The 12,567-nt window shown below is 32.7% G+C and overlaps 1 protein-coding gene across 1 annotated transcript; it reads left to right on the plus strand.

The window, feature by feature from the left end:
* The first annotated feature begins 328 nt into the window (after nt 1-328).
* Nucleotides 329-12,566, plus strand: LOC140445944 (serine/threonine-protein kinase Nek8-like). The gene is made up of 4 exons (XM_072538393.1): nt 329-462; nt 9,483-9,741; nt 10,130-10,441; nt 12,357-12,566. The coding sequence occupies exons 1-4, from the start codon at nt 416-418 to the stop codon at nt 12,564-12,566; spliced, it is 828 nt and encodes a 275-aa protein (XP_072394494.1). The 5' UTR covers nt 329-415.
* The last annotated feature ends 1 nt before the right edge of the window (nt 12,567 follows it).

A 12,567-nucleotide genomic window follows, 5' to 3' on the forward strand; every position in this document is an offset into this window, starting at 1 on the left:
TAATCTCCTGTTCCTTTTATTCATTTTTGAGTCGTTGATGATGCCATGAAAGTTTAAGTGCTTTAATTACATTAGAAATGGTGTTAGATCATTGGATTTTGTAAAAAGTATGATAAAAGAATTCTAACGGCTATGGCAAATCTGTAACATCTGAAAAGATCAAAAATTGTTAGAGAAATAGAGAAACCAACAATTTATATACTCAGCCTCTACATAAATTGTAAAAAATTAAAATAATTTATAAATTATTTTTTTCGAACAATTTGACAACTCCTCGTATCTATCCGTTTGTGATAGTTTTTTGTTGCAAAAACTAAACGTGGTTTTTAGAGTAATTAAGCTCATTCAATATTTGGGACCACGATACACAGTAGAAAAATAAAAGATTTTAAAAAGTGACAACTGAATAAAAATAATGGATTACTACAATCCCGTCAAATTATTAGGCAGAGGAGCTTTCGGGTAAGTTTTTTCTTTTTTTTTATACTTTTATCAAGGTATATTACCCGTTTTGCTTTAACTTTACCTATTATTCTATTGGACTCCGTCTCTTTTCCATTTTATTCTTCTCTTCGAAATTGTATGTATGTTGTCCGCACATGATTCCGATGTCGTTACTGTTTGATGTGCCCATCCAGACCAGGAAAATGATAAAAATGTATCAAGGCAGTCGCTGTAACTACTATCTAACAATTGTTTTAGGATCTATGTGGGAAGAATAAAAAGTTTTGAAATTTCATTTTTATTCACATTCATTTCACATTCAGAACTATACAAACCAGAACAAATCTGATATTATTAAACTCCCCCATATTTATTATGTGTGAAAATTATAATTGTTTGGTAAACTATTGTGATATATTCAACTGTAGTCTAAATCAGATTATCACAATGGCTAAGATTTATTTAGATATTTTATTTATTTGGTAGCTGTTTCAGCTTTTCTTTGACTAATGTAAACTCTTAATATAAATATAAATGCATTTTAAATTTAGTTTATAATAAATATAAAATTGTCCTTTAAATTTATACCTGTTGGACAATAAAGCTATTATTATTAATCAGTAGACTTCGGCAAATATGCAAATAAAAATGTAGAAAATATGCGCATAAATATGCACGTGTTTACCCGAAAATATGCAAATATTTTACAAAATATGCATACAAATAAATAAAAAAATCGTAAAATAGTAACAATTTTATTTTGAAAAAAAAAGTGTACATAACTAAATATTTCCTACTATTCATTAAGATTTACATTTATTTTAAGTAACTACATCATTTTTAAGTATGAATAAACTTATTTAGAATTATGGTAACAATAAATGACCAAGTGGTGTTCAAAATTTTCTAACAAAAACTTGTGGCTTCTGTCTGAGTACATATATTTATATATGGAAAAACTTCGTTCAACATCAACTGATGTAACGGGAGCATTTTTCAAACTAACCAAAACATTTGGTTCTAAATTAATTGTTTCCGAAATATTTCCAGCTAGAACACTGACTACTTCAGAAAGAATATGGTAACCTTTATTTTTTTCCATAGTAGCTTCAAATTTTTTTAAAATATCTTTTCCAATATTACCTCTAACGTTCCGACAACATGACGCAAATTCTTTTATTAATGCTGTACTTTCGAACAATGACAGTTTTGGTGATTCTAACTGAGTAATTGTTTTTTGAACAAAACTAAAATTTGATTTTATAAATGAAAGTTCTTGTTGAAGCAAGTTACTCTGAAAAGTTTGTTTAGAATCCAAAAGAGATTGGGAACTTTCATCTGTTAACGTATCAATTATGTTCTTTATTTTAACAAAATGATCTGCATAAAAATTAGCTGCTTCTAACCATGTTCCCCATCGCGTTAAAATAGGTTGTGGTGGAAGAGGAATGTTAGGTAGCATTTCTTTATAAAGTTGAATTCTTATAGGAGATTTAAGAAATACTTTTTTGACACTGGATATCATGGTATTTACAAGAGGAAATTTTTTTCGTATTTCCTCTGCAACTCTGTTTAATCCATGCGCTACACAAGTAACATGTATTAAATCTGGGAAAAATATTTTTAAATTTTGTCCTGCTTTCACCATATAAGGAGCATCCGATAAAATAAGCAGTAATTTATTAGAAGGAATAGTTGTCGGAAGAAAAAAAGTTGCTAATGTTTCTTGTATAAAACGCGAAATTGTTAAAGCATTTGTTTTCTCCTTAATATTAATTAACACCGACGAGTATAGCCCGTTCACATTATTTCTTCTTAGAGACCGATCACTTGGAACATTAAGTTTGCAATATTTTTTTAGAAACGAACTAAAATTTACATTTGCTAATTTTGAAAGCAGTATGTTTGCAGACACTAATGCGCGACACAAGTCTTCATTAAAAGTTTCTTGCTCATCTAATTTTTTTGAAGTAGATTGGAAACATTTAGCCATTGAAGTTTGATGTTTTCCTCCTATTTTTCCTTTTTTTTGCAATGTGTGAAGCAGTTCTCACATGTTGGTCTATCTGAAATTTCTTCTCACATGCTATCTATAAATAAAAATAAAAACCTTTATTTTAACCCAACCTTTAAAATATAAAAATATACAAGGTGTTTTTGGTTAATCAAATAACTGGTTTGAAAAAAAAAACACTCGCTAAGTGTTTTAAATGCAGTATTAATCCACAAATTAGTTTTTGTTACTAACCATTAGTACATCATATAACTTATTTTAAAATTCAACAAAAGTTTTTTTTTTGTTAATTCAATTACAATAAAAATAATTGTGTTTTAGAATAGCTGACTTCATAAAAAAAAGTAAAGGTGAAAATTTTTTCTAAATACACACCATTGTATTGTACCATGGACAATTTTTTCTCACTAAAGGAAGCTATTTTTCATTTAAAAACAACCTACGAGTACTAAATTTCAAGTAAATACGTTTATTGGTTTTAAAGTTATTGTTGTTATTAACTAAAAGAATTTTTATTCGGATCTACTCTGTATGAGTACAAGAAACCAATTCGCTAACGATTTCTGCTTAGCTGAGGAGACATGTCGTGGAATGCAAATTTTAGATTCCCCATGTCTCTATTAACATCTTTATCAGCGTCTGTTATACCTTGCATTTATAGAAGGTTCAGATTAAGGCAGTTATCGGAATTGTGTTTCGAAACTATTTTACGGATTTAATATTAGATGTCGCTATTGCGTCCGTTTCGAAGCCATTTTATCGTTGCTTCACAAAGACAGGAAAAGATTTATTTTTCACGTTGAGAAAGCCTATGAATAACTGTTCTGATGAGCTTTATTAAAGCGAAATACGTATCAACAGATACATAGACTACTTTTGCGTGAAAGGAAATCTTGACTGTCTTTAATTTTATTTTTATTCGGATCTACTCTGTATGAGTACAAGAAACCAATTCGCTAACGATTTCTGCTTAGCTGAGGAGACATGTCGTGGAATGCAAATTTTAGATTCCCCATGTCTCTATTAACATCTTTATCAGCGTCTGTTATACCTTGCATTTATAGAAGGTTCAGATTAAGGCAGTTATCGGAATTGTGTTTCGAAACTATTTTACGGATTTAAAAGAATTTAATTTTTTTTAATTTTAACACCCTGTATCTCGAAAAGTAAATAAGTTTGACCCCTCATTAACTATATCGTTTTGTTCAATTTTTCGAGAAGTATCTACAGTCAAACGTTGTAAGTGTCATTTGGAAACACCCTGTATGTATGAAATATTAGATATTTAATAGAAAATATTAGATACTTACAATTTTGCCACAGACTGAACACTAGATTTTTCCCATATCCATAGACAGCTCTTTATAAGGTTTAATCCAAGTTGAAGCACTGGTTGTTTTAGGCATTATAAAATCACAATCTTCCTTTTTGTTACGCACAACGAGTGTTTACGCTTTGAATATCAAAACAAAAATGATTTACAAATCTGAGCATCAAATTAGAAATGTTTAGGTACCTAATTCAATAAACTGGGAGATTTTGGAAAATCCCTAAATTAGGAACAAAACTATTAGCCGTTTACCTGCTGTTAAGATACAATAAATTGTAGATAGATTTGGGGATTAGATCATAAAATGCAAATGAGCGAACCCTTAGCGATTATCCAATAACTGAATGCCTCAGTGACCGAGACTTTCTAAGAATGTTGAGGGCTACTTAAATTGATCTTCTTTGAAATTGTAAATGTTTTGTACCTGTAGAGATTACGTACTTAGATCATTTCTTGATTAAAATGACTACAAAATTTTATACAAGAATTGAAATAAATTGGTATGTTTAAAAATTTTCAAATACAGTATAAAAATCTGAACTTTTATGCACTTTATGCAAACTTTTATACAAATATGCCAAAATATGAAATATTTGCATAAAATATGCACAATATGCAAAATATGCAATATGCATATTTGCCGAAGTCTATTAATCAGATTTAGCCATATGGCTCACACTCCCTCAAAGCGGAAAATTTACTGATCCCAGATACCTATGGCATCAAAAGAAAGGATTGAGGTCTGGTGGAACTCTCCATGCTATCGAGTCCTAGGTGACTTGATACGTCGGTGTACTCCCAAACATTTTCGTATGTTTTCTAGGAGGTTCTTCGGAGTAACTCCAGTAGTAGAAAGAATACTAGGTATCATCTGGGTGCTTTCCATTCTCCATTGTCTCCTTATTTGTATTTCCAGATCTCTGTACTTGGCGATTTTTTCGTAGTATTTAACACACAGATTATTGTTGTTAGGTATCGCCACATCGATTAGTGTTGTTTGTCTCGTTAGTTAGCTTAACTAGTACGAGATATCTGGTTTATTATGTGCTACTGTTTGGTCTGTGAGCACAGTGCGATCTAAGTTATACCTTGTAGTTGCCATTCTCAAGCATACTCGCAGGAACGTATTGGTAATTTTTTTGGAGAAGTCCCAGTTTGAAAGCTGTCTCTTGATGAAGGATTTTCCCTACTTAGTCATGGTGTTCTTTATATTCAGTTGCAGCAAATGCTTAGCAGCCCCCTATAAGATGTTGGATGGTTTCTTGGGCTTGATATCCATATCGGCATTTGTTGTTTGGACCTGAGGAACTTTGGCGTTATATTTTAGGTCATTTTTAGTTTGTATAACCTGATCCTGATACCTACATACATACCTTGGATGCAGCCTAAATAAGGAATAGGACAACTCGCAGGAAATAAGATGTCTTATAGAAAAGGCGAGAGCTGTCTTCAATCGCCTCAGGAAGATTTTATGTAATATGCACCTAAACATTAATATAAGAACACGAGTCTTGAGATGCTATGTATTTTCTACCCTTTTATATGGAGTTGAAGCCTGGACCTTGACGGAGGCAACATCCAAACGATTAGAAGCCTTCGAAATATGTTGCTACCGCCGCATGCTCAGAATTTTCTATATCCATCATGTTACAAACAACACCGTGATCCAACGTATGAATAAAGATCTGGAAATTATGCGTATCGTGAAAATGAGAAAGATGACATACTTAGAGCATGTGATGCGCAATGAGAAGTATCAACTAATTCAACTAATTTTACAAGGCAAGATAGAAACCAAAAGATCTCAAGGGCGCAGGACATCGTGGTTGAAGAACATCAGAAAGTGGGCAGGAATGACTACCATACATCTATTTAGAGTAGCTGTCAACAAAGTTGTATGAACCAACGTGATTGCCAACATCCACAGAGGATAGGCACCAAAAGAAGAAGATAACCTAATCCTGAATGGCAAGTAAAGAACCTTGAGAACATCTTTTCTCATGTCAACCAATAGTTAGACGCTGTGTTGTCGACATAGTCTTGACTGACTTCATTGGAATGTCGCGTCGCCCGTGCAGAGATTTACCCATCCAGATGCGCATTTTTTCGTTCTTAGTTAGATGGTTTATGCTTATTTCTGGTTTCCTCAGTTTAATCGGTGTTGTGTCATCTACTGGACAAATCGCACGATGTAGAGAAAATGCGTAGGTGTTTAGTACCTTAAATAAATTTTTACTATTGAGATGTGAACGAAGCAGCTGTTTTACCCTTCGTATAAAATCTGAAATTAATTTGATTTTTATTTGTTTATGGTCAATTTTCTGCACTCGCTTTACTCCTAGATATTTGTACACGTCATTTTCACTCATAGCCTCGATGTTTTGACAATTTTGTATATCGAATCCTCCGGACTGAACCTTTCCTCTGACTATATCCAAAACACGGCACTTGTCTAGCTCGAAGTGCATACTAATATCGTTAGATAATGTTACTGACTTTTTGTATTCTGTATTCTGTTTTGTGTTAGTATTCTGCTTAGAAAACTTCCTTATTATAATTTTCATAGTGTTGTTATTCAACTAATTGATTCATATCTATCAAATCGTGATCAATATGTTCACTTCAACCAGTGTGATTTTTAAAAACAATCTCTGTTGTTTGGTGTAAGTGATGAAACAGTTAACACTGTTTTATTTGCTGATGACACTACTTTCTATGCAAGCTATCATCGTTCTGAATTCGACACCCTTGATTACCAAACATTTGAAAAAAACTTATTTAATTGGTTTTTAACTAACCGTCTCTCTTTGAACAACTCTAAATCACAAAGTGTTAATTTTACTTAAATAACAATTAATTTTAAATAACACTTGTGTTGAAAACGTTGGTCTACCACAATGTGTAACCGGAGCGAAGTTTCTGGGGATATATATGGATGCAGAATTAACCTGGGAACAACATATAGTTAATCTATCGAAAAAGCTTTCCCGACAACTTTTCCTCTTCAGGAACCTTGTGCAAGTGACTTCCAGGAAAACTATTTTAACAGCTTATTATAGTAATTTTCATTCTCATCTGACATATGCTATTCTCTCCTGGAGTCACTCTGGTTATATTGATAAAGTGTTTGTACAACAAAGAAAGTGTGTTCGTATTATTTCTGGGCTCTGTTATAGAGCAGACTGTAGAAACTCTTTTAGAGCTTTAAAAATTTTAACTTCATCTTGTGCATACAATATGCAGTGTCTGTTGCACATTAAACAAAATCTTAGCCAATACAATGCGCATGTAAATTTTCATAATTATCCCACCAGATTTAACAATAATCTTATACCAGAATTTGGCCGACTTGAAAGATCCAGAAATGGTTCACATTATAATAAAAGCTCTTAATTTTCATCAGTTTAAGGCAAAAATTAAGAGTTACCTTATAGTGAATGCCTTTTTTACATACGAGGAGTATTTTACTTCCGATTTTAATGTGTTGTAATTGTCAACAGTATAAGTTAAAACACCGTATCTATGTTTTATGTTTTATATTTATATTTACATATGTGTATAAACTATATTGACATATATTTTTTTTTGACTTGTAAAAAATACTTTTGTATTCATTTATTACCAATAAACCATCTATCTATTTTTACCCCCTTAGCCATCCTGAATAAATGGAATTTTCTGGATAATATTTCTTCAGCTCTTCTGATGACTTTTCTACATATTATATCTCGTTTATATTCTGTCATTTTACCAATATCCATTATTTCTTCAGCTCTTCTGAGGACTTTCTACATGTTATTCCTCGTATATATTATGTCATTTCACTAATATCCAAAATTTCTTCAGCTCTTTTGATGACGTTTCTACTTTTTATTCCTTGTATATATTCTGTTTTTTGACCAATATCCCTATGCCTTAAATCAACCTTGTTTAGAATCCGTTTTTCCCAGGGTGCAATTCTATTATCTGTCGTTCCGACATTGAAACCCCGTCGTGTTCTGATCTTAATTCCCTTTACATTAGCCGTTGCTGTTGCTGCACAGTAAATAAGCATATGTAAATATTCCAGCGTATGGGCTTCTAGGACGTAATTAGGTAGGACCACGGTATTCATAATTTGCAACAGCGCACCTAGTTTTTTAGAAGGGTTTATTTTTGGTAGCTGTGGTCTGCTAAGTCCTGTTGTGTATTATCAGGTTGAATTTCTTTTATGGAAAATTCAAGAATCTGCTCATGTATTTCATTAGAGACTTGATCCACCCTTGCTTCTCGATTATTAATCTCCCGTTCCACTTCGCTTCTGATGGTATTGCGTCTAGTCTCTGGGATAAAATTGTTTCTTATAATAATCCGGTTTTGATCTGCAAGTCATTGTTCACATACTTGAATTTTTGGCTACTTCCTGCAAAATTCGGCATATAGATTTTGTAGATACCCGATCATTTCTTGACAGATCTGTCACCTAGTAATAGAGGCTCAAAATTAATTTTTAATTTTATTTATTATTATTATTAATATTATTTTCTAGTTGAAAATACGTGTTAAAAATTTCAAAACGATTATGTTAACGATTAAGAGAAAAATTAACACTATAAGATAGAAACAGGATTCTACAACGCTTTAATGTAAGAAGAATAGTGGTTGTATCAAATAGAATCGTGAAAATAACGTAAAATTAATTTTGAAGAATGTCTACAGTTAATTTATTATGCTTCGTTGCAAAATTTCAGTATTTTTATAGTTATTTAACCAATAAGTGTATTAATAAGGGCAATTAACAATTGAGATATAATAACGCGCGAGCGAAGCGAGTGCGTTAATGTTCGAGATTGTTAATCGCCATTTTAATTCACGAGTTCGTTACAAAACTTTTCCGTCGACCATACTTTTCAGAAATAAAAATATCTTAGTTTAAATTTTTATTTACTTAACGATAAATAATGACATACAATGACAGACAGTACTTACAGCGGCTACTTCATTTTAAATAATTTGTTAATGGGAATATAAATAGGTATGTTTGGTTGCCTACACCACAGGTAACTGCCAATCACAGAGCGTTAAATGTGGTTAAATTAATTTATGCAAGCAATGTATGTTGTGTTGCCTATAATAAAATCGTTCATTAATAGAAAATCATTCATTAATAGGGGTCATTAATCAATGATTTTGAGGGTGTTAAAATTGATCATAAATGGATGGTCGACGGAAAAGTTAATAAATAAATTGACTAACTTTGTTATATTGGCATATAGAGTTTAAGTCAATTGGCACATGAAATCATTTTTTTTTATTCAAAAACCTTTTTTATTCAAACCTATAGAAGTTTGTCCTATGACTCTTGTTAGAATCATAGTTGTTAGCCTTTAATTTCAGAAATTCGACACAATTCTATTAAAAAAAATGAAGTGTCAACTTTTTTGTATTGATGCTGTTTTAATTTTCTTTTATTAAAAAAGCTGGTATTTTTACACAAATTAAAAAAATTGCCCTAAGACCATCTGAAACAAAGTCTGGAATCCTTGCTACAGTTTACTGTATCGTCTTTCTACTGCCTTTTCATTTTCTCTTTTAGTTGTTCTGAAGATCTCCTGCTACAATAATTGATTTAGTATTTTTTTTGGTAAGGTTTAGATGTTATAGTTACTGGATACAATTTTAACATATATTATTTAACACACATATTTATTTCAGAACCATCCATTTATGTGAGATAATCCACAACAAACAAAAATTGGTGCTAAAACAAATAACCTTAGAACTAGGTGGACCCCAGCTGCAGGCGGCTAAGAACGAGGTAGCGATATTGAAATCGTTAAATCATCCCAACATTATTCGGTATTGTGATAGTTACGACAGAAAAGGGATATTTTACATTGTGATGGAATACGCCAGCAAGGGAACCTTGCAGCAGCTGATTGAAAAAGAACGACCAAATGCTTTTGCACCACAGGTAAAATGTGCAAATATATTTTTTATGTCGAAAAATTGTTTGACAAGTGAATTGAGGTTGACTTCACTATAGTTTAAAATTTATCATATATATCGTATCTTCATTCTACGTCTAGCGATTGGTTGTTTCATTCTAATGTTAGAGAGATTGACTGTCTGCGTAAATGTTGGGCGTAATTCTCGAAATAACATCTTTTACAGTTTTCGTTTGGAGGTTTTTTGCAATAGAGCTGTTTGCACCAAGAATTATAAGATTGTAGGTAATAATTATCATTAGTTAATTTCAATACAACTCTCTTTGTAATGAACAAGCTATACATAATTATTTAATACATCATTGTTTTTTAGCGTTATCTTTCATCTTTATTATAATCGTTTATTTCTTTTAGTACGTTATGGATTTTTTCTGTCAAATTCTAATGGGACTGGATCATATACACCAACAAAAAGTGATTCACAGAGATCTGAAAACCGAGAATATATTTCTGACTGGCCTACGTGGAGACGTCGTCAAAATTGGTGACTTTGGCATTTCAAAAGCCCTGATCAATGAAAACAAAGCCAATACTATTATCGGAACGTGCAATTACTTGGCTCCGGAGCTCTGCAACGGGGAACCCTACAACGCTAAATCTGACATTTGGGCCTTGGGATGCATTTTGTACGAGATGTGTGCTATGGAGAAAATGTTTTCGGGAACGGTAAGTTAAACATAAACAAAAATGAAGAACGATTTTAATTTATTTAATTTTTCTTTTTCTAATTGGTTTTGTCCAACGAATATAGAAGGAAAAAAATTTATTAAAAATCCTTTACAAAAGGTATATAATTTAAAAACCCAATCGGGCTATATCACAAAACGTTTTCGGAATCCATATTCCATCATCAGTGTCTAGGTATACATGTATTGAGCCACTAAATATGTGGCTAAAAACCCGTTAAAAGTTGTTTGTTTAAATTTAGTTTACATTATATGGTATTAAATATTATGATGTTAAAGTTACCAGTGGATTTGGTAACATGGCGACGTATGACTCCACATGAAGTTTCTGGTCCTGAGACGATGTGTCTACGAGGACTTGATGAAAGCAACTCAAACAACTACTAAACAAACAACTTTTAACGGGTTTTTATTCACATATTTAGTGGCTCATTACATGTATACCTAGACACTGATGATGGAATATGGATTCCGAAAACGTTTTGTGATATAGCCCGATTGGGTGTTTAAATTATATACCTTTTATAAAGAATTTTTAATAAAATTCTTTTGTGATACATGGTATACAGCCAACTACAGGAACTTAGATTCCTTGTGGATGGAATATAGAAGGCTCTCTTTTGAATCAGTGTTTTTATCTTTTTCAGCAGTGTTTGAAAATTGTTCTCTCTTGAGAAATTTGTTTGTGTGAGAAGTACCCTACTTCTCTGGACTAATAATAAATAACGTTTTTTATTATATTTTAATAATGATCTTCTTCTTCAAGTGCCCTGTCCGTTGCGAACGTTGGCTATTAACATGGCAATTCTGATCTTGTTTGCGGCGCTTCTGAATAGTTCGACCGATGTGAGCCCGAACCACTTCCTCAGATTTTGGAGCCACGAGTGTCTTCTCCTGCCTGGCCCTCGCTTACTGTCTATTTTTCCCTGGACAATCAATTGCAGTAGACGGTACTTATCGTATCTCAATATGTGGCCTAGATATTCAAGCTTCCTTTGTTTAATTGTATTCACGATTTCTTTCTCCTTTCCGATTCTTTGGATTACCTCTATGTTGGTGACATGTTTGGTCCAGGATATACGAAGAATGCGTCGGTACACCCACATTTCGAATGCTTCTAGTTTTCTCGTGAGCGTCTCCGTCAGCGTCCAGGCCTCCACACCATACAGTAAGATCGGAAAAATGTAGCATTTAACTAGACGTAGTTTTAGGGGAAGAGACAAATCCCTACTTATGAGGAGCTTTTTCATATTGCTAAATGCTGCTCTAACTCGTTCTATTCTCGCCTTAATTTCTGTGGCCTGTTCCCATTTTGCATTTACGTTGGTGCCAAGGTACACATAAAATTCTACATGGTCAATTAGTATGTAACTTATCCGTAACTGTCGAGCAGGCTGTTGCTTCCTGCTTATCAGCATCCACTTTGTCTTCTTGAAGTTGAGGCTCAGTCCGTATTCCTCACTAACTGAATAAACTCTTTCCATTACCTGCTGTAATTCGTCTATGGTACTGGCAAGGATCATCGTGTCGTCGGCATATCTTATATTGTTCGTTAACTCGCCGTTTATTTTTATGCCTTCATTTGCATTTTCCATACATTTGTTAAATATTTCTTCGGAATAAATATTGAATAGGAGTGGGGATAATATACACCCCTGACGGACACCTCTTTTGATCTGCACACTTTCAGTGAGTTCGTTGCCAATTTTTGCTCTTGCTGTTTGACCCCAGTATAGGTTTGCCACAATTCGAATGTCCTTGTCGTCAATACCTGTCTTTCGCAGAATATCTATCAATTGTTCATGATTGACATTGTCAAATGCTTTTCTAAAATCCACTTTAATAATGATAGATAGATTAATAATGACGAAGTTTAATGATAACTGTATTTCTAGGTGTCAAACGTAGTCCTGTCTATAGCCAGTGGTCGCAAAAAACGTGTAAACACAAAAGTTTATGGTAAACAAATGCAGGAAATCATCGATATGATGCTACAAACCGATCCCAATAATAGGCCCGATACACGAGACTTAATGACAGATCCTGATATTTTTTCCACAATGTATTCTTTAGGTGGATTTTTAGGATGCATAGAGAACGAATAAC

This window comes from Diabrotica undecimpunctata, chromosome 7 (assembly GCF_040954645.1).
Source record: "Diabrotica undecimpunctata isolate CICGRU chromosome 7, icDiaUnde3, whole genome shotgun sequence".
Taxonomy (NCBI): domain Eukaryota; kingdom Metazoa; phylum Arthropoda; class Insecta; order Coleoptera; family Chrysomelidae; genus Diabrotica; species Diabrotica undecimpunctata.